Here is a 21,803-nt window from a genome sequence, read left to right as displayed (position 1 = left end):
TGTAGAGGCACCTTTTGCAGCAATTACAGCTGCAAGTCTCTTGGAGTATGTCTCTATAAGCTTGGCACATCTAGCCACTGAGATTTTTGCCCATTCTTCAAGGCAAAACTTATCCAGCTCCTTCAAGTTGAATGGGTTCCGTTGATGTACAGCAATTTTAAGTCATACCACAGATTCTCAATTGGATTGAGGTCTGGACTTTGACTAGGCCATTCCAAGACATTTAAATGTTTCCCCTTAAACCACTCGAGTGTTGCTTTAGCAGTATGCTTAGGGCCATTGTCCTGCTGGAAGGTGAACCTCCGTCTCAGTCTCAAATCTCTGGAAGACTGAAACAGGTTTCCCTCAAACATTTCCCTGCATTTAGAACCATCCATCATTCATTCAATTCTGACCAGTTTCCCAGTCCCTGCCGGTGAAAAACATCCCAACAGCATGATGCTGCCACCACCATGCTTCACTGTGGGACGGTGTTCTCGGGGTGATGAGAGGTGTTGGGTTTGCGCCAGACATAGTGTTTTCTTTGATGGCCAAAAAGCTCATCTGACCAGAGTACCTTCTTCCATATGCTTGGGGAATCTCCCTCATGGCTTTTGGCAAACACCAAACGTGCATGCTCATTTTTTTCTTAAAGCAGTGGCTTTTTCTGGCCACTCTTCCGTAAAGCCTAGCTCTGTGGAGTGTACGGCTTAAAGTAGTCCTATGGACAGATACTCCAATTTCCGCTCTGGAGCTTTGCAGCTCCTTTAGGGTAATATTTGGTCTCTTTGTTGCCTCTCTGATTAATGCCCTCCTTGCCTGGTCCATGAGTTGGCAGGTTTGTTGTGGTCCCATATTCTTTCCATTTTTTAATAATGGATTTAATGGTGCTCCGTGGGATATTCAAAGTTTCTGATATTTTTTTATAACCCAACCCTGATCTGTACTTCTCCACAACTTTGTCCCTGACCCTTTTTGGAGAGCACCTTGGTCTTCATGGTGCCGCATGCTTGGTGGTGCCACTTGCTTAGTGGTGTTGCAGACTCTGGGGCCTTTCAGAACAGGTGTATATATACTGAGATCATGTGACAGATCATGTGACACTTAGATTGCACACAGGTGGACTTTATTTAACTAATTATGTGACTTCTGAAGGTAATTGGTTGCACCAGATCTTATTTAGGGGCTTCGTAGCAAAGGGGGTGAATTTATATGCCCGCAACACTTTACATTTTTTCCTTTTTTTTTAAATTTCACTTCACCAATTTGGACTATTTTGTGTATGTCCATTACATGAAATCCAAATAAAAATCAATTTAAATTACAGGTTGTAATGCAACAAAATAGTTGAAACGCCAAGGGGGATGAATACTTTTGCAAGGTACTGTATGTGGTAAGACTACCGTTTGTAAAACACCAAAAAACTAAGTTCCGGACAGAACCAAAAAAGACATCCAAAAGACGTGGGTTCGTGCTTACTGGGGTGTAGCCTAGCCATGTCGGCCGCGATGGAATTTTATGAATGCCCATCTGTGTTAGGCCCACTGTTTGCAAAACAGGCCGTCGCATTGGCTTAATTAGTCCTGATTCCTGTGACTAATACATTTGGCTGTTTAAGCTCTGAATATCAGCTACCCAACTTTCTCAGGAGTTACCTATTTGCAATATGTTTACACAGACGGGAAATGCAGAAGTATCTTATTTTTCGCTATGATCAGCTAGTCAAAAATGGACAGATACAAACTTGAAACCACTGATCATGACAATGGGGTGATACTCCTGGACAACAATTGTTATTGTCCATTCCATATTGTCCATTTTACTTTGACCTGTCCTGTTTTTAGGATAGGTTGTTTGTTAACATGACAGAGTTTTATATTTGATTGATTTAGGTTAGCCTACTATTTGATCAGAGAAACCGGCATGATGTAAAAAGTGTCCGTCTCATTACATTGTCATCCATTTTATCTCCAGCCTGTAGGCTACAGAAAAGGTCACATACTCTTTCTACCGTATCCTAGATCTGCTACATAATATATGTTTTTAATGGAATGTTGGTGGTACGCTGCAGCGATGCATCTCTCCACAACAGTACCCCGGAGAGGCACGCTGGGAATGTCACTGGTTGAAAGAAATTGTCATTGTTTTGGGGAAGAATTAAGTTAGTTTTTATGTATTGTTGTTGGAGGTGCGTCTTGGCCAGTTTAGCTCAGAAAATTCCGCCCTCGTCAATCTTCCACCATAGGCTGCTGCCTAATCCTGCCTAATGAGCGGGCCGGCTGTGAGCCTGTAGGTGTTCTCTCAAACTTGTCTTTCTAGATGGATTTGGGAGGATCTCACCCCACCCACGACAAGTCTCGCAGCTTATTACTGTCTGAGCTAAAAACACATTAAGTCGGCAGACAGAATAAGAACAACACCACATAAGGAGGGGGGGTTATTAACCAAATGGCTCTTCTTCCTGAATTATGAGATTGATTGAACGCACCGATTTTGCTCATTCAGGAAAAAAAGATTTCAGACTTGGGGGTGTGGTTCGAAGTGGCAGTTACTGATGTTTGTACCCCATGAGACACCATAGGAACAAAGCTAGTATTACTTCCTCCAAAATTTTCTGAATTTATCAAAAATATCTCAAGAAATCTGTAATACATTTGTATGTTTTTTTTTTTGCTGCGAAGGTTTTAGTTGAGCAATGTAACATCTAGCTAAGGTGCAAATGCCGACTTGTTGTTTTATGTAAACAAAGTCCAATCCTTTGAGCTGCTGTGCAGGTCTGTCTGGCTCACTGGAACTGTTTATCCAGTGTTAGTGTCAAAGTGAACATTGTCGAAATCAAAACCCAACCCTCAAGTCATGATGAACTGACTTAGAAAAAAACTCTGTTTTGGAAGAAACTATTTATACTTTGTGGTCAATTTTGACAGTAGAATAAATGTTTCTGACTAATAACGATGCCACATAGGCCGTTTTTAAATCAGATACTGGAAGTTGTGTATTGCCTTCAGTTATGCTTGAAATCTAGTATGAAATGACATACCAGCCCTGAACTACCCTAAAAAGAAACGTTTTAACGGGGGTAATTCATTACGAAAAGTAATGAATCAATAAAAGTTAACTCCAGATGTAATTAAAGGGGTAACATTATCTTGGCTCTGCTGCAAATCCATGGTTTTATTTTTAGAATTCGGGGCTTGAAATTTACTGGCTGTGAAAGAATAAAATGTTCATGATTAGAACACAAAATGAAATCTAATTTGACAGCCTAAAAGCCAGGCTCACAAAGGGGCCATTAAAATCCCATCAGTCTAAAGGGGGTGGCCACTATACAAATAACTCAATTGGAAAATGCAATCAGGTCACTGGTTGATAAAAAGTCAAAAGAATACAAAACAATGCAACATGTTGTCAACAATGCAATGCTTACATTGTGCATTTTTACAACTGCAATTGTGTCCTAATTTGGTGTGTTACTATTACTAATATTCAGTCATGTAAAGTACTTTAGTAAAAATACTTTAAAGTACTACTTAAGTAGTTATTTGGGGTATCTGTACTTTACTATTTATAGTTTTGACAAATTTTACTTTACTACATTCCTAAAGAAAATAATATAATACAATAATTTATTCCATACATTTTCCCTGACATCCAAAAGTACTCGTTACATTTTGAATGCTTAGCAGGACAGAAAATGGTCCAATTCACGCATTTATCAAGATATCAATCATCCCTACTGCCTCTGATCTGGCACACTTTCACTTTTATTTTCAATTTCTATTACCTTTACTCTTACAATGGCAATTGGGTATTTTTTTCCATCACTGCTAATATTATTGATAAGCATTGGAAGTGTACAGCCTAATACCCAATTTATGCTTGATCCGAAAATGTTTTATTTTATTTGTTTATCCGAAAATGTGTTCGGAGACGACGTATGGATGGTGTGACGCAAATGTCTGAAATGATTGGTTGACAGTAGGTGAGGGCGGGAGTTTCTGTATAAACACAAACTCACTCCGTTGACAACTTCCTTCACAACAGCTCTGCTCAACAACTATGCCTGCTACGCGAAGCACAAGACGTATGAATGCCTTGACTTCTGCAGAGGCCATATCACCATAAATGCTGCGCGGCCAATGCAGACGTCAGAATGACCATGAAGCGCCCTTAATAACCAACAAAGAGCTTGATTTCACAAGCCATGTAGAAATCCAGTCCACATTTTACCCTATAGACACTTGCCATCTCTCGTTTAATAACCCTACTCCGTGGCACTATTGAATACAGTATGTTCCCGTTCAATAAAGTCCATTCCGCGCCACTGTTCGATAAGAAGGGACTATTCGATAGCTCCGTTCCGTGTTTTCTGCGCTTCCCCTTCCTTTCCACTGAACTCCAACCCTCGCTCTCTCTATCAGCTTCTCATTCCGTCTCAATATGTCTCAAGATGGCGGCCAATGCGGGATCAATGTTTCAATATTGGAAGCACTTTGATTTACAACTACTGCAGGTCAGTCTTTTCTCCTTTGAGTTGCCTCGTACCATTTCAAATCTTTAGCTAAGTTCGCTGCGTGGACAATATGTTTTTGTGTTCGAATGGCTTTTCTGTCGGTATTTTGATCCCGCTTGTAAGAGAGACAGACCTCTTTTCGCATTGATGAAAGTGGCTTTCTAGCTGATCGGAAATTGATCCTCTTTGTTAAATGTCCATCGATCGTCTGGCGCCCTGACGATGCCGCGGGGTAACGTCGTTATTGCATAAATACATAATTCAGGATACTGAGCAGACGACAATATCCATCAGAAATACACATATGTCTCCTTGTCAACTTTTTTTTGTTGGCATGCCGTAGTTAGCCAACTACCTGCTTGTTAGCTTGGTCTGGAGCTTGCGTTTCTTGATTTTTTTTTTGTGGGGGGAATGAAGTGATACTACGTCGATGCTGGCGATGTGATGACCGCAGTTAGCTCGCCATTTCGAGCTGTCAGATCAGACCCAAACGCTTATACAAGTTTGACGGTAACTTTCTAGCCCAATCGATTTGAACACATTCGCTGTATTTTTAGGGATAGGTAGTTAACCTAGCTAATTAGCTAGTTGTTTTGCTAGCTAGTTGCTAACATGAGCTAAAGCTAGCTTGTGTTGTCGTCGACTCTCAGAAGTTGTCGCGTACGTGGTAACAGTTCCACCCAGACAGCAGCCGGCAGTTTGGTAAACCCGGATTAATCTCTTTTTCTAATTTTACGTTTTTTATTTTTTAACGAACACAAAAACAGTGTAGGAAATTGTATCGATATGCCAGACACGTGCCACATTTTGGCTCGGTTACTAGCAATTTAACGTTACGTTGTATTTGTCGAATAACATTTCATTAGTTGTCAGGAAGGTTATGAAATAGGTGGGACTATGCCAAAGTTGGAAGAAGATAAAAAAATAAAATTAAAACCGCCAATTTTTAGTAGGGGAAACAACAATTGTGAGAAATACACTTCAATAGGGCTCTAGACTACATTTGTGCTTGGCCATATGCAGACTGAGATGCACTTATGTTCTGTAATCAAGGTTTATCTCCATAAAACCAAATGTATTTGATTCCTTCTACTGTTGCCTGTGATTCATCTAGAGATTACAGAAAATATTTCAGTAACTTGCGTGCTCTCTACCTTTTAAAATCTATTTTCTCCCTCTTTGAAGTGGAGTGTGTAAATTTGTCTGGGATTTGGCTTTTCCTAAATTGACTGCCAGTGCAGTCTACTGTACAGCCTGGACATGAAATATGCATCGCATAAGTTTGTGATGAGGCCCTGGGTAATTATGGCAAAGGCCTATCAGAACCGATTAGTCAGGACAGTGAATATGTGTGCGTGTGGAGCGGAGGCCAGCGGGCCTGTCTGGAGGATAGGAACCAGCCAGAGCTGTGAGCTCAGAACATTCACTGTCTATTATTGATGCTGTCTTATTTACTCACCCTCCCACTGTGCTGTCCGCTCCTAGAGGACTGCCTTCCAAGGAGAATCTCTGATCAGCACGGCCTGTCTGTACTCAGGCTTGTCAGTCGTTTCCAATCTCGTTAGGCAGCTCCCTCCCTCTCTGTCCAGAAACGGGTGCTTACAGGGGTGGATTCTGCTGCATTACATTGGGTGTCTTTTAGTTTGTGATCATGAAAATCCTGTAACAGCATCAAAACAGAACAGACATCCATAGCTGTTGCATGTGTTTAGGACTTAAATACCAGACTGCTTGTTCATGGCCATTTAAAGTCCCATTTGAACTGTTTTATTCCCTCAATGAGAAACCACTACTGGACAAAGTGCTTTGAGCTGTCGTCTCCCCAGGTTAGGGTTAGAGCAGTGATCACCTACCGGTCGTTCACGATCGACTGGGCGATCTCCAAGGCATTCCTAGTCGACCACCAAACAGTTCTGTAAAAAACAACAATGATAAAGCCTTGCGTTTTTATTTTTTTGTTTTTGTTTCACGCTGTTGGCGGTAGGTGCATTTGATTCAGCAGCCCAAGCACCGGGAAGGCAAAGTGCTCCCATTTTGAACCATTTCACTTTTATTTATTTAACCTTTTATTTAACTAGGCAAGTCAGTTAAGAACGTCTGAAGGTAGAACTCCGCCTATCCGGCAGGGCCCGCTGGCCATTCGGATGGCTCAGGTCACCATTTCCTTGAGCCATAGACAGTAGAAAGATGCCTGGAACGCACAGCGAAGTTCATACTGGTGAGATTTCATAGCTTTTAAAACCATGACTAGAGGACTCAACGAATACAGCAAAGAGCTTCTGTTTTTACAAGTGAGCTCATGTTTAACTTTTTACTCAGCACTGTCAACACTTTCTATTCAACACTGTTATAAGCCATAACATGTGTGTTTTTCCCTACTTCTTCTACCCACACGACAACCAGCACTGCAGCTGCAAAGAATAGTATAGCAAAGAGTTGATTGGCTTGCACTGTTATTATTAGCGGCTTGTGGCTTTTTTAATATGGAGGATTTTTTCACTTTCTCTGGTCATAGGAGTAACAATATCAGTTGATGCTTGAGGCAGAAATAATGCAGTGTGACTTGTTTCGCCTTCAGCTGGAAGACGGTGTCCCCTTTTCACAGCGGAGGGAGGGAGGGAGAGTCAGGTGAGAGGCAACCTCCCCGCTGCTCCCTCTCCCTCAGACTGACCATCAGATGAAGGCTGGGTTCGAGAGTGCTTTGAGCTGCTAGTTTCTCTCTCTGTCTCTCCCAGGTTTTTTATGACTCTAAATGGCAGTGTGACCACGTCTGCAATGCTTTTAGCGGGATCTCATTTAGCGGGATCTCATTTAGTGAGATCTCACTGGAAAATGGATCATAGTTGATGACATGGTGACTATGAATACAGATGGAGAAAGTTTGAACGTCCCTAATCATTACAGCTGGGTTCAGTTTCTTTATAAGGTTTCATCTTTTTCCTGGCCTTTTCACAGTGCTGCCGGATAACATGGATTTTATTCCTACCTGAGATGCCTCAAATATACCCAACATCCAATCATTTCCTTCTACCTATTTAAAAGTGTCCAACTCATAAAATGTGCTTAATTCATATGTAGGGTTAATTCAAACCTGATTCAGGTGCAGGTCGATCCCAGCCTTCTGGGAATGAGTTTCAAGTGAAGGGAACTTAGTATTAGTATAGGTGAAACTGATCGTATATGCCTACTGTACAGAGGTAGGTGTAGAAAGGCCATGCATCCATGTGCACTGTGGTGATCTGATCAATCCGTCTATGGTTGACGAAGAACAGAATTGTCCCTAGATCAGTGTTTTTAATGGGTAAAGTTAGATTATGTGACGGGAAGCAGATCATTTAGGGGCAACCTCCAGCATGAGGGGTTTAAATCTCTCAGCGGCTTGTCTGGTGTTGTCTGCAGGAGTATCAGTGTTAATTTATGAGGTGGAGGTCTGGACTCCGACTGATGAGCTGATATGGATATGTTTACTTCTCTGTTGCTACACCGAGTTTAGAGGAGACCGGCCACTATGCCGTTACTATAGCGCTCTGCCCAGTGACAGATCCTGTCTTCATATCTGTTCCTTTGTCTGTTTATTGAATTTGATGTGTGTTTACGTACACATCATCTCATACAAGATTGAGCAATTTGTCGTCAGCCTTGTGTTATCTTGGGGGTGCTTTGTTGTGTTCCATATAGAACTGAATATGTTTAGGAGTTAGTTGGCTTTGCTGTGTGTTGCCATGCCGACTTCATCATCTAGCTAAATATAGAGCTATCCTCAGTGCAGAAACTCAAGCTGAAATATATATTCGCCTCGTCTTGTTTCTAGTGTGAGCATCACCCCACACTGCCCAGACCCCCTACCCACTGACTCCCTGGCTGGCTGACGGCACTATGCCTGGACCCAGTAACTGACTGGCTGACGGCACTATGCCTGGACCCAGTAACTGGCTGGCTGACGGCACTATGCCTGGACCCAGTAACTGGCTGGCTGACGGCACTATGCCTGGACCCAGTGGCTGGCAGGCTGGCTGACGACACTATGCCTGGACCCAGTGGCTGGCTGACGGCACTATGCCTGGACCCAGTGGCTGGCTGGCTGGCTGAAGACACTATGCCTGGACCCAGTAACTGGCTGGCTGGCTGACGGCACTATGCCTGGACCCGGTAACTGGCTGGCTGGCTGACGGCACTATGCCTGGACCCGGTAACTGGCTGGCTGGCTGGCTGGCTGGCTGACAACACTGTGCCTGGACCCAATAACTGGCTGGCTGGCTGATGGCACTATGCCTGGACCCAGTAACTGGCTGGCTGGCTGGCTGGCTGGCTGGCTGGCTGACGGCACTATGCCTGGACACAGTGGCTGGCTGGCTGACGGCACTATTCCTGGACAATGGGAGGGGACAGAAATCACCCCTGAGCCCCCCCCCCCCCCCCCCCCCCCTTATTCAATCTGTTTCCTAGCCTATGATGACCCACAGATGTAAATTAGGCTAAAGGTTCAGTCCTCAGACGGTATCTATAGACCCCAGAAGACTTGGGTTTCTCTCTGGCATTACTGACCATAGGTATTGAATTGTGATATCGGTGCTTGGTTGTAAATCCAGGTATTGAATTCTGATATCGGTGCTTGGTTGTAAATCCAGGTATTGAATTGTGATATCGGTGCTTGGTGTAAATCCAGGTATTGAATTCTGATATCGGTGCTTGGTGTAAATCCAGGTATTGAATTGTGATATCGGTGCTTGGTGTAAATCCAGGTATTGAATTGTGATATCGGTGCTTGGTGTAAATCCAGGTATTGAATTGTGATATCGGTGCTTGGTTGTAAATCCAGGTATTGAATTGTGATATTGGTACTTGGTTTTAAATCCAGGTATTGAATTGTGATATCGGTGCTTGGTTGTAAATCCAGGTATTGAATTGTGATATCGGTGCTTGGTTGTAAATCCAGGTATTGAATTGTGATATCGGTGCTTGGTTGTAAATCCAGGTATTGAATTGTGATATCGGTGCTTGGTGTAAATCCAGGTATTGAATTGTGATAATGGTACTTGGTTTTAAATCCAGGTATTGAATTGTGATATTGGTACTTGGTTGTAAATCCAGGTATTGAATTGTGATATTGGTACTTGGTTGTAAATCCAGGTTTTGAATTGTGATACAGCCGTCTGCTAATAGTTCACACCACTGTGATTTGTGTCCATCGGGGCTTGAGACTGGATCCATAACTGGCATTTAAACACATCACACCTCTCAGCTTATCTCTCCCCCCTTCGTACTGTATCTCTCCCCCCTTCGTACTGTATCTCTCCCCCCTTCGTACTGTATCTCTCCCCCCTTCGTACTGTATCTCTCCCCCCTTCGTACTGTATCTCTCCCCCCCTTCGTACTGTATCTCTCCCCCCCTTCGTACTGTATCTCTCCCCCCCTTCGTACTGTATCTCCCCCGCCCCCCCCCCCGTACTGTATCTCCCCCGCCCCCCCCCCGTACTGTATCCCCCCCCCTTCGTACTGTATCCCCCCCCCTTCGTACTGTATCCCCCCCCCTTCGTACTGTATCTCCCCCCCCCCCCTTCGTACTGTATCTCCCCCCCCCCTTCGTACTGTATCTCTCCCCCCCCCCTTCGTACTGTATCTCTCCCCCCCCCCCTTCGTACTGTATCTCTCCCCCCCCTTCGTACTGTATCTCCCCCCCCCCCCCCCTTCGTACTGTATCTCCCCCCCCCCCCACTGTATCCCCCCCCTTCGTACTGTATCTCTCCCCCCCTTCGTACTGTATCTCTCCCCCCCTTCGTACTGTATCTCTCCCCCCCTTCGTACTGTATCTCTCCCCCCCTTCGTACTGTATCTCTCCCCCCCTTCGTACTGTATCTCTCCCCCCCTTCGTACTGTATCTCTCCCCCCCTTCGTACTGTATCTCTCCCCCCCTTCGTACTGTATCTCTCCCCCCCTTCGTACTGTATCTCTCCCCCCCTTCGTACTGTATCTCTCCCCCCCTTCGTACTGTATCTCTCCCCCCCTTCGTACTGTATCTCTCCCCCCCTTCGTACTGTATCTCTCCCCACCTTCGTACTGTATCCTTTTCTTCTCCTCTCCACTTCCAGGCCCTGAGGAGTTCATTTCTGTCTCTACCAGGACCATGAGCTAAGCCCTGTCCTAATGAAGGGTCCAATCTGTGTTCAGCAGGACCATGAGCTAAGCCCTGTCCTAATGAAGGGTCCAGTCTGTGTTCAGCAGGACCATGAGCTAAGCCCTGTCCTAATGAAGGGGCCAGTCTGTGTTCAGCAGGACCATGAGCTAAGCCCTGTCCTAATGAAGGGGCCAGTCTGTTTTCTCCGTGTCCAGTCCACAGGGGCTCTAAATGTTTCATAGGTTCAGTGAGGTCATCATTTAGGTCTCTTAGTTGTATGTTATGCTCAACTAGAGAAGGCTAGGCTCCACCAGGTCTGCATGTTTCTCCTCACGTAGCGTTTTGCCGTTTTACCAGGACCATTTTAGGTTCCTATTTTTACAGGAGATGTGGATATTTTCCCTCTGTTGTGTTTTAGATACACTGACTCCTGGAAGTGTTATATTTTCTCCACCTTTCTGTTGGTCTTGGGCTCAGCTCCATTTTGACAAGGGTAAAAACCGGTGCCCGAGGCTGCCGCTGCCAACCGGGAGAGGGTTACGGGCTGCCGCTGCCAACCGGGAGAGGGTTACGGGCTGCCGCTGCCAACCGGGAGAGGGTTACGGGCTGCCGCTGCCAACCGGGAGAGGGTTACGGGCTGCCGCTGCCAACCGGGAGAGGGTTACGGGCTGCCGCTGCCAACCGGGAGAGGGTTACGGGCTGCCGCTGCCAACCCGGGGAGGGTTACGGGCTGCCGCTGCCAACCCGGGGAGGGTTACGGGCTGCCGCTGCCAACCCGGGGAGGGTTACGGGCTGCCGCTGCCAACCCGGGGAGGGTTACGGGCTGCCGCTGCCAACCCGGGGAGGGTTACGGGCTGCCAACCCGGGGAGGGTTACGGGCTGCCAACCCGGGGAGGGTTACGGGCTGCCAACCCGGGGAGGGTTACGGGCTGCCAACCCGGGGAGGGTTACGGGCTGCCGCTGCCAACCGGGAGAGGGTTACGGGCTGCCGCTGCCAACCGGGAGAGGGTTACGGGCTGCCGCTGCCAACCCGGGGAGGGTTACGGGCTGCCGCTGCCAACCCGGGGAGGGTTACGGGCTGCCAACCCGGGGAGGGTTACGGGCTGCCGCTGCCAACCGGAAGAGGGTTACGGGCTGCCGCTGCCAACCGGAAGAGGGTTACGGGCTGCCGCTGCCAACCGGGAGAGGGTTACGGGCTGCCGCTGCCAACCGGGAGAGGGATACGGGCTGCCAACCCGGAGAGGGATACGGGCTGCCGCTGCCAACCGTGAGAAGGTTACGGGCTGCCGCTGCCAACCCGGCGAGGGTTACGGGCTGCCGCTGCCAACCGGGAGAGGGTTACGGGCTGCCGCTGCCAACCGGGAGAGGGTTACGGGCTGCCGCTGCCAACCGGGAGAGGGTTACGGGCTGCCGCTGCCAACCGGGAGAGGGTTACGGGCTGCCGCTGCCAACCGGGAGAAGGTTACGGGCTGCCGCTGCCAACCGGGAGAGGGTTACGGGCTGCCGCTGCCAACCGGGAGAGGGTTACGGGCTGCCGCTGCCAACCGGGAGAGGTATACGGGCTGCCGCTGCCAACCGGGAGAGGGTTACGGGCTGCCGCTGCCAACCGGGAGAGGGTTACGGGCTGCCGCTGCCAACCGGGAGAGGGTTACGGGCTGCCGCTGCCAACCGGGAGAGGGATACGGGCTGCCAACCCGGAGAGGGATACGGGCTGCCGCTGCCAACCGGGAGAGGGATACGGGCTGCCGCTGCCAACCGGGAGAGGGTTACGGGCTGCCGCTGCCAACCGGGAGAGGGTTACGGGCTGCCGCTGCCAACCGGGAGAGGGTTACGGGCTGCCGCTGCCAACCGGGAGAGGGTTACGGGCTGCCGCTGCCAACCGGGAGAGGGTTACGGGCTGCCGCTGCCAACCGGGAGAGGGTTACGGGCTGCCGCTGCCAACCGGGAGAGGGTTACGGGCTGCCGCTGCCAACCGGGAGAGGGTTACGGGCTGCCGCTGCCAACCGGGAGAGGGTTACGGGCTGCCGCTGCCAACCGGGAGAAGGTTACGGGCTGCCGCTGCCAACCCGGAGAAGGTTACGGGCTGCCAACCCGGAGAAGGTTACGGGCTGCCAACCCGGAGAGGGTTACGGGCTGCTGCTGCTGCCAGGCCTCTAAAAATAACACACACACGCACAGACCACTGGCCTCAGCAGAAAACCTGCTCCAATTATGATGATTCATATGCCTGTATACGCAGGTGTGTGTGTGTGTGTGTGCGCTCTGGTTTTTAAACCATTTCCACTGCGTTTTATATTGCTTATAATGAAAAAGCAAGGTATTTTTTTTGGCAAAAAACTATGTATGGCCCTTCTATTTCAAATGTTTATCATAGAATGTAGCCAGCTACATGTCCTAATGTTTTGCTTTAGGCTTTTTTACCGGAGAAAAGTAGCTAGACATCAGTCAGAGTGCTGTCTGCTGATAGAATGATGGAGAACAGTAGCTCCACATCAGTCAGAGTGCTGTCTGCTGATAGAATGATGGAGAACAGTAGCTCCACATCAGTCAGAGCGCTGTCTGCTGATAGAATGATGGAGAACAGTAGCTCCACATCAGTCAGAGTGCTGTCTGCTGATAGAATGATGGAGAACAGTAGCTCCACATCAGTCAGAGTGCTGTCTGCTGATAGAATGATGGAGAACAGTAGCTCCACATCAGTCAGAGCGCTGTCTGCTGATAGAATGATGGAGAACAGTAGCTCCACATCAGTCAGAGTGCTGTCTGCTGATAGAATGATGGAGAACAGTAGCTCCACATCAGTCAGAGTGCTGTCTGCTGATAGAATGATGGAGAACAGTAGCTCCACATCAGTCAGAGCGCTGTCTGCTGATAGAATGATGGAGAACAGTAGCTCCACATCAGTCAGAGCGCTGTCTGCTGATAGAATGATGGAGAACAGTAGCTACACATCAGTCAGAGTGCTGTCTGCTGATAGAATGTTGGAGAACAGTAGCTCCACATCAGTCAGAGTGCTGTCTGCTGATAGAATGATGGAGAACAGTAGCTACACATCAGAGTGCTGTCTGCTGATAGAATGATGGAGAACAGTAGCTCCACATCAGTCAGAGCGCTGATAGAATGATGGAGAACAGTAGCTCCACATCAGTCAGAGCGCTGATAGAATGATGGAGAACAGTAGCTCCACATCAGTCAGAGCGCTGATAGAATGATGGAGAACAGTAGCTCCACATCAGTCAGAGCGCTGATAGAATGATGGAGAACAGTAGCTCCACATCAGTCAGAGCGCTGATAGAATGATGGAGAACAGTAGCTCCACATCAGTCAGAGTGCTGTCTGCTGATAGAATGATGGAGAACAGTAGCTCCACATCAGTCAGAGTGTTGTCTGCTGATAGCATGATGGAGAACAGTAGCTCCACATCAGTCAGAGAGCTGTCTGCTGATAGAATGATGGAGAACAGTAGCTCCACATCAGTCAGAGCGCTGATAGAATGATGGAGAACAGTAGCTCCACGTCAGTCAGTGTTGTCTGCTGATAGAATGATGGAGAACAGTAGCTCCACATCAGTCAGAGAGCTGTCTGCTGATAGAATGATGGAGAACAGTAGCTCCACATCAGTCAGAGTGCTGTCTGCTGATAGAATGATGGAGAACAGTAGCTCCACATCAGTCAGAGTGCTGTCTGCTGATAGAATGATGGAGGACAGTAGCTCCACATCAGTCAGAGTGCTGTCTGCTGATAGAATGATGGAGAACAGTAGCTCCACATCAGTCAGAGCGCTGTCTGCTGATAGAATGATGGAGAACAGTAGCTCCACATCAGTCAGAGTGCTGTCTGCTGATAGAATGATGGAGAACAGTAGCTCCACATCAGTCAGAGAGCTGTCTGCTGATAGAATGATGGAGAACAGTAGCTCCACATCAGTCAGAGTGCTGTCTGCTGATAGAATGATGGAGAACAGTAGCTCCACATCAGTCAGAGCGCTGTCTGCTGATAGAATGATGGAGAACAGTAGCTCCACATCAGTCAGAGCTCTGTCTGCTGATAGAATGATGGAGAACAGTAGCTCCACATCAGTCAGAGTGCTGTCTGCTGATAGAATGATGGAGAACAGTAGCTCCACATCAGTCAGAGCTCTGTCTGCTGATAGAATGATGGAGAACAGTAGCTCCACATCAGTCAGAGCGCTGTCTGCTGATAGAATGCCTGTTTGGGAATTCTCATCCGAGCGAAGAAGTGCGACTGAACCACAACATGTCTGACGCCGAGCAGAAATTACAATAAGCAGAAATTACAATAAGAAGCATTTTTAGATCTGCGTTTACAAAACACAGTAGAATATTTCTTAAGCGTTTCCTTGTATTTTTTTGCGTGTAAAAACCCCCACTGAATTCTGTGTTAACGCGACTCCTGGCGTGTGTGTTTTAGGTTGTGTGTGTGTGTGGTGTACCTAGCTTGTATACTGACATGTATTTGTCCATTTGACTATCATGGCTGTGCTAGAAGAACATCTTGAAATTCCGGTTAGGGAGGGAGATATTAATCATCATGTTTGAAGCGCTTCACCTGACACCTATTAACTTCCTGTTTTGAACTAATCACTTTAATAATGCTGTCCATGCAAAGTCAACAGGCAAGTCAGTTTAAAGAGGCCTAAACCTCTGTTGCACTCACTTAATGCATGGCACACAGATGTAGACAAATAAAAGGACATTTAGACTGCTTAGGCCTAATCTTTTGTGCTGTTAATGGCTGTGCTCTCTGGTTGTCTAATGGTAATCTACCTCGTTCAATTTTAAAGGTTGTTTTTACTAATCTTTTTACCCCAGACGGTGCTTTGACCTTTTGAACTCAGCAGCTGTTACACTTGTACTGGGCTCCGAGGTCGTTTGACCCATTGACCCAGTGTGTTGCTAGCCTGACCTTTTTTTAGGGCAAACAGATGATGGCCCTGCTATCTGCCCAGTCTCATTAATTTTGGCTTTGAACTTGAGCTCCTGTAATAGCAGGCTAGTGTGGCGTGGTGAGATCCTGTAATAACAGGCTAGTGTGGACTGGTGAGATCCTGTAATAACAGGCTAGTGTGGCGTGGTGAGATCCTGTAATAACAGGCTAGTGTGGCGTGGTGAGATCCTGTAATAACAGGCTAGTGTGGACTGGTGAGATCCTGTAATAACAGGCTAGTGTGGCGTGGTGAGATCCTGTAATAACAGGCTAGTGTGGCCTGGTGAGATCCTGTAATAACAGGCTAGTGTGGACTGGTGAGATCTTGTAATAACAGGCTAGTGAGGCGTGGTGAGCTCCTGTAATAACAGGCTAGTGTGGCGTGGTGAGATCCTGTAATAACAGGCTAGTGTGGACTGGTGAGATCTTGTAATAACAGGCTAGTGTGGCGTGGTGAGATCCTGTAATAACAGGCTAGTGTGGCCTGGTGAGATCCTGTAATTACAGGCTAGTGTGGCGTGGTGAGATCCTGTAATTACAGGCTAGTGTGGCGTGGTGAGATCCTGTAATTACAGGCTAGTGTGGCCTGGTGAGATCCTGTAATAACAGGCTAGTGTGGCCTGGTGAGATCCTGTAATAACAGGCTAGTGTGGCCTGGTGAGATCCTGTAATAACAGGCTAGTGTGGCCTGGTGAGATCTTGTAATAATAATAATAATAATAATAATAATAAAAATATATATATATATATATATATATATATTTTTACATTTGATTGGTTTAGCAGACACTATTATCCAGTGGTGAACACACGTTCTCACCACAGAGCATGTCAGGGTTAAGTGACTGACTAGATGCTACGTGCAGATTAACATTCAGTTTTGTGTTTATTTTTTCTAACACTCGAGCAAGGAACATCTCTTGTATGTGGAGAGTCTCGTCTCCAGTCTTTTCATACCAGGGTCTTGCTGATTTGAATGTGTATTTATGCGTTCGCCTCAGTCCACCTGTGTGTGAATTGTGTCCATTCAATATAGAGCCGTCGGTAGCATCATTGGTTTCATGCCCTTCAGAAGGGAAGCAGGGAAAGCCTATGTATGGTGGAGGGAAGGAGGGCCAGGCAGCCCAGTGGACTGTGGGCTGAGCCTGAGTTTATCCTCGTGTTAAGATCTCTAGCTACACTTCCAGGGTTCTCACTGATTCACTCCAGATGCTGGGAGGAGGCCAGTCAGAATTATGTTTTATATGAGAGAGAGAGACAGAGGATCAACAAACTGATTGAAAGGTGAATTGAGAGGTCTTTGTGTCTCTCTCTGGAACCTAGTCCTACTGTAGGCCTGTATTCGTGTGTCTGTTGTCTCTCTGGAACCTAGTCCTACTGTAGGCCTGTATTCGTGTGTCTGTTGTCTCTCTCTGGAACCTAGTCCTACTGTAGGCCTGTATTCGTGTGTCTGTTGTCTCTCTCTGGAACCTTGTCCTACTGTAGGCCTGTATTCGTGTGTCTTGTCTCTCTCTGGAACCTAGTCCTACTGTAGGCCTGTATTCGTGTGTCTGTTGTCTCTCTCTGGAACCTTGTCCTACTGTAGGCCTGTATTCGTGTGTCTGTTGTCTCTCTCTGGAACCTAGTCCTACTGTAGGCCTGTATTCGTGTGTCTGTTGTCTCTCTCTGGAACCTAGTCCTACTGTAGGCCTGTATTCGTGTGTCTGTTGTCTCTCTCTGGAACCTAGTCCTACTGTAGGCCTGTATTCGTGTGTCTGTTGTCTCTCTCTGGAACCTAGTCCTACTGTAGGCCTGTATTCGTGTGTCTGTTGTCTCTCTCTGGAACCTAGTCCTACTGTAGGCCTGTATTCGTGTGTCTGTTGTCTCTCTGGAACCTAGTCCTACTGTAGGCCTGTATTCGTGTGTCTGTTGTCTCTCTCTGGAACCTAGTCCTACTGTAGGCCTGTATTCGTGTGTCTGTTGTCTCTCTCTGGAACCTAGTCCTACTGTAGGCCTGTATGTGTGTGTCTGTGAGAGTTAGTGTGTTCTTTAGTTTTTCACTCTCTGATCCTTTTGTGAAACGCCAGTAAAACAGACAGTGTCACTATGGAAACGGTTATAGCAGTCAATAAAACACTGTGTAAACTCAGAAACAAGACAAACAGTAGCATCGACTGTCTGGCTGCCGTTAAACTATTTCAGTTCCAGACTGGAGGAATGCCCACAAGAAATATATAGATCTTCAACTCCAATTAATAGAAAAGTTTGTCACCATTTTAGACTAATTTCAGCATATTTCTAAAACCGCAAACGGAATCCAACGCTGACTGAATTAAACCAATCCTACGCTGACTGAATTAAACCAATCCTACGCTGACTGAATTAAACCAATCCAACGCTGACTGGATTAAAACAATCCAACGCTGACTGAATTAAAAACCAATCCAACGCTGACTGAATTTAAACCAATCCAACGCTGACACTCAGTTTTTACCAGCCAATATATATTTTTTGCCATAATTAGACAAAAAAAATGAAAAAGAATGGCTGAGCATGCTTAGTGAAATGTATTACTTGTAAGAAGTAACGTGGTATAATGCTCAATTTAATTTTATATGTAGTCGGGGCAGGAACTCAACCATCGTGTTGCATTCAGTGTGTAATTGTAAGATTAGTCCCACTGAGAATGCTGAGCCAGTCACAAACTTAGTCCCTTTTATGACAACACCTATATCCTGTCTTCTGTAAATAAACTTCATCGATTTGATCTTTGTGTGACTGACTACACTTCCACGGTGTACCCTGTGTTTAGCTTGTTATTCTCTCATCTGAGGTCGGCTTGTGTTTTGCTCTAATCCATCCCAGTGATGAGCGTTATGATTGGGGATAGAGCGTTAATAGACTGTCAGAACTACAGAGGATCCAGATTTACACTTCAGGGTCAACTTGATCTCAGTGTGCCATGCTCCTCCTCTCTGGATGACTAATCCCCGTAGCTCCCTCTCCCTGCTCCTCCTCTCTGGATGACTAATCCCCGTAGCTCCCTCTCCCTGCTCCTCCTCTCTGGATGACTAATCCCCGTAGCTCCCTCTCCCTGCTCCTCCTCTCTGGATGACTAATCCCCGTAGCGCCCTCTCCCTGCTCCTCCTCTCTGGATGACTAATCCCGTAGCGCCCTCTCCCTGCTCCTCCTCTCTGGATGACTAATCCCCGTAGCTCCCTCTCCCTGCTCCTCCTCTCTGGATGACTAATCCCCGTAGCTCCCTCTCCCTGCTCCTCCTTTCTGGATGACTAATCCCCGTAGCTCCCTCTCCCTGCTCCTCCTCTCTGGATGACTAATCCCCGTAGCTCCCTCTCCCTGCTCCTCCTCTCTGGATGACTAATCCCCGTAGCGCCCTCTCCCTGCTCCTCCTCTCTGGATGACTAATCCCCGTAGCGCCCTCTCCCTGCTCCTCCTCTCTGGATGACTAATCCCCGTAGCGCCCTCTCCCTGCTCCTCCTCTCTGGATGACTAATCCCCGTAGCGCCCTCTCCCTGCTCCTCATCTCTGGATGACTAATCCCCGTAGCGCCCTCTCCCTGCTCCTCCTCTCTGGATGACTAATCCCCGTAGCGCCCTCTCCCTGCTCCTCCTCTCTGGATGACTAATCCCCGTAGCTCCCTCTCCCTGCTCCTCCTCTCTGGATGACTAATCCCCGTAGCTCCCTCTCCCTGCTCCTCCTCTCTGGATGACTAATCCCCGTAGCTCCCTCTCCCTGCTCCTCCTCTCTGGATGACTAATCCCCGTAGCTCCCTCTCCCTGCTCCTCCTCTCTGGATGACTAATCCCCGTAGCTCCCTCTCCCTGCTGCTCATCTGGAGATGACTAATCCTCGTAGTGCCCTCTCCCTGCTCCTCATCTGGAGATGACTAATCCCCGTAGCTCCCTCTCCCTGCTCCTCATCTGGAGATGACTAATCCCCGTAGCTCCCTCTCCCTGCTCCTCATCTCCAGATGACTAATCCCCGTAGCTCCCTCTCCCTGCTCCTCATCTGGAGATGACTAATCCCCGTAGCTCCCTCTCCCTGCTCCTCATCTGGAGATGACTAATCCCCGTAGCTCCCTCTCCCTGCTGCTCATCTGGAGATGACTAATCCCCGTAGCTCCCTCTCCCTGCTCCTCATCTCCAGATGACTAATCCCCGTAGCTCCCTCTCCCTGCTGCTCATCTGGAGATGACTAATCCCCGTAGCTCCCTCTCCCTGCTCCTCATCTGGAGATGACTAATCCTCGTAGCGCCCTCTCCCTGCTACCAGTTTCCATTTTTTTGCCCCATATCTCTGTGCTCGTCCCTAATCTCCTCTGTGACACAGAATGGCTCTTAGGCAGGATGGAGAAATTAATTCAGAGATGAGAGGCGCAATGGTTCTTCCTCTCCTCTCTTCTCTCTCTCTGTTCTCTCTCTGTTTTCCGGGTAGAGAGAGGAAGCGTCTGGGTTTGTAATGTGGTCTTTATCTTTGCTGAAACATCTCACTACCCTCTGATCCCGTCTCGATATCCTAGCCGTTCCGCTCGGTAAACGTAGGGATGAAAACTCTGGCCCTTGGGAGGATGAATTACTACCCCTGTCTGTTTCCCTCTATGCCCCTCTCCAGCCCCCCCCCCTCACCCCCTATGACCCACCACTGTTTGTTACACTTCCACCATACTAAAACCATCCTACTCACTTCCTGCTATTGGCCCATATCATGTATTGTCCTGTGAGCCAGTCTCAGCTAAGAGGACTCATTTGGTCAATATATCTGTACCAACAAACTAATAGCACAGAAATGGTTTAGACGGGTCTCGGAAAATAAAGTCATTGCTTGTTACCTGAAATAATTATTTGTGGCCAACCCAATGAACCCTCATTGTCAGTAGGCAGGTTTCCATTGACCCAGGTTTATTCAATGTGTAATGGAAATGGCGGATATGAGACATTTCATAAAAGATCGACAAAGTTTGTATCCATTCGATAGGGGTGGATTTGTCTTTTGTCAAACTTTCTTTATTGCTACAAATGATGGAAAGTGTTTTTCAAATAAATTATGATTGCCGAATCATTTTGAAGGTACGTGGGACATGTAATGCCGCTCAACATTTTGATTCTAAATGCCTACTGCTTGAAAAAAAAAGTTTTTCCCCCCAACTATAAAAAAATGTCTTTGCAGGACAGGGATTGTCCTGACTTTCAAGATCTACAGGAGTGTACATTTCACCAAGGCACGGACCCTGGCAATATGTTTTATTTAACCTTTAACTAGGCAAGTCAGTTAAGAACAAATTCTTATTTACAATGACGGTCTAGGAACAGTGGGTTAACTGCCTTGTTCAGGGGCAGAACGACAGATTTTTACCTTGTCAGCTCGGGGATTCAATCTAGCAACCTTTCGGTTACTGGCCCAACCCTCTAACCACCAGGCTACCTACCGCCGCAATATGTTGGCACATCAGAATTACCAGTCAGTTACTGTATTCTTTCCATGCGGGCTACCTCAAACATTAAACAGATAGGTGGGAGGTCATACGGGCTACCTGAAACATTAAACAGATAGGTGGGAGGGCGTACGGGCTACCTGAAACATTAAACAGATAGGTGGGAGGGCATACGGGCTACCTGAAACATTAAACATGTAGGTGGGAGGGCATACGGGCTACCTGAAACATTAAACAGATAGGTGGGAGGGCATACGGGCTACCTGAAACATTAAACAGATAGGTGGGAGGGCGTACGGGCTACCTCAAACATTAAACAGATAGGTGGGAGGGCGTACGGGCTACCTGAAACATTAAACAGATAGGTGGGAGGGCATACGGGCTACCTGAAACATTAAACAGATAGGTGGGAGGGCATACGGGCTACCTGAAACATTAAACAGATAGGTGGGAGGGCATACGGGCTACCTGAAACATTAAACAGATAGGTGGGAGGGCATACGGGCTACCTGAAACATTAAACAGATAGGTGGGAGGGCATACGGGCTACCTGAAACATTAAACAGATAGGTGGGAGGGCGTACGGGCTACCTGAAACATTAAACAGATAGGTGGGAGGGCATACGGGCTACCTGAAACATTAAACAGATAGGTGGGAGGGCATACGGGCTACCTGAAACATTAAACAGATAGGTGGGAGGGCATACGGGCTACCTGAAACATTAAACAGATAGGTGGGAGGGCGTACGGGCTACCTGAAACATTAAACAGATAGGTGGGAGGGCATACGGGCTACCTGAAACATTAAACATGTAGGTGG

The 21,803-nt window shown here is 47.3% G+C and overlaps 1 protein-coding gene across 1 annotated transcript in view; it reads left to right on the top strand.

Annotated features, from left to right (window-relative positions):
• The first annotated feature begins 4,358 nt into the window (after positions 1-4,358).
• LOC120018035 (protein CASP-like) overlaps positions 4,359-21,803 on the top strand; it is a 57,956-nt gene continuing 40,511 nt past the window's right edge. Inside the window, exon 1 of the mRNA XM_038960990.1 lies at positions 4,359-4,492. Within this exon, the coding sequence (XP_038816918.1) occupies positions 4,430-4,492 (63 nt within the window). The 5' untranslated portion in view covers positions 4,359-4,429. The remainder of the gene's footprint in view (positions 4,493-21,803) is intronic.

This window comes from Salvelinus namaycush, chromosome 23, assembly GCF_016432855.1.
Source record: "Salvelinus namaycush isolate Seneca chromosome 23, SaNama_1.0, whole genome shotgun sequence".
NCBI classification, from domain to species: domain Eukaryota; kingdom Metazoa; phylum Chordata; class Actinopteri; order Salmoniformes; family Salmonidae; genus Salvelinus; species Salvelinus namaycush.
The sequence above is the reverse complement of the archived record's forward strand: the minus strand, read 5'-3'. Positions and strand labels throughout refer to the sequence as shown.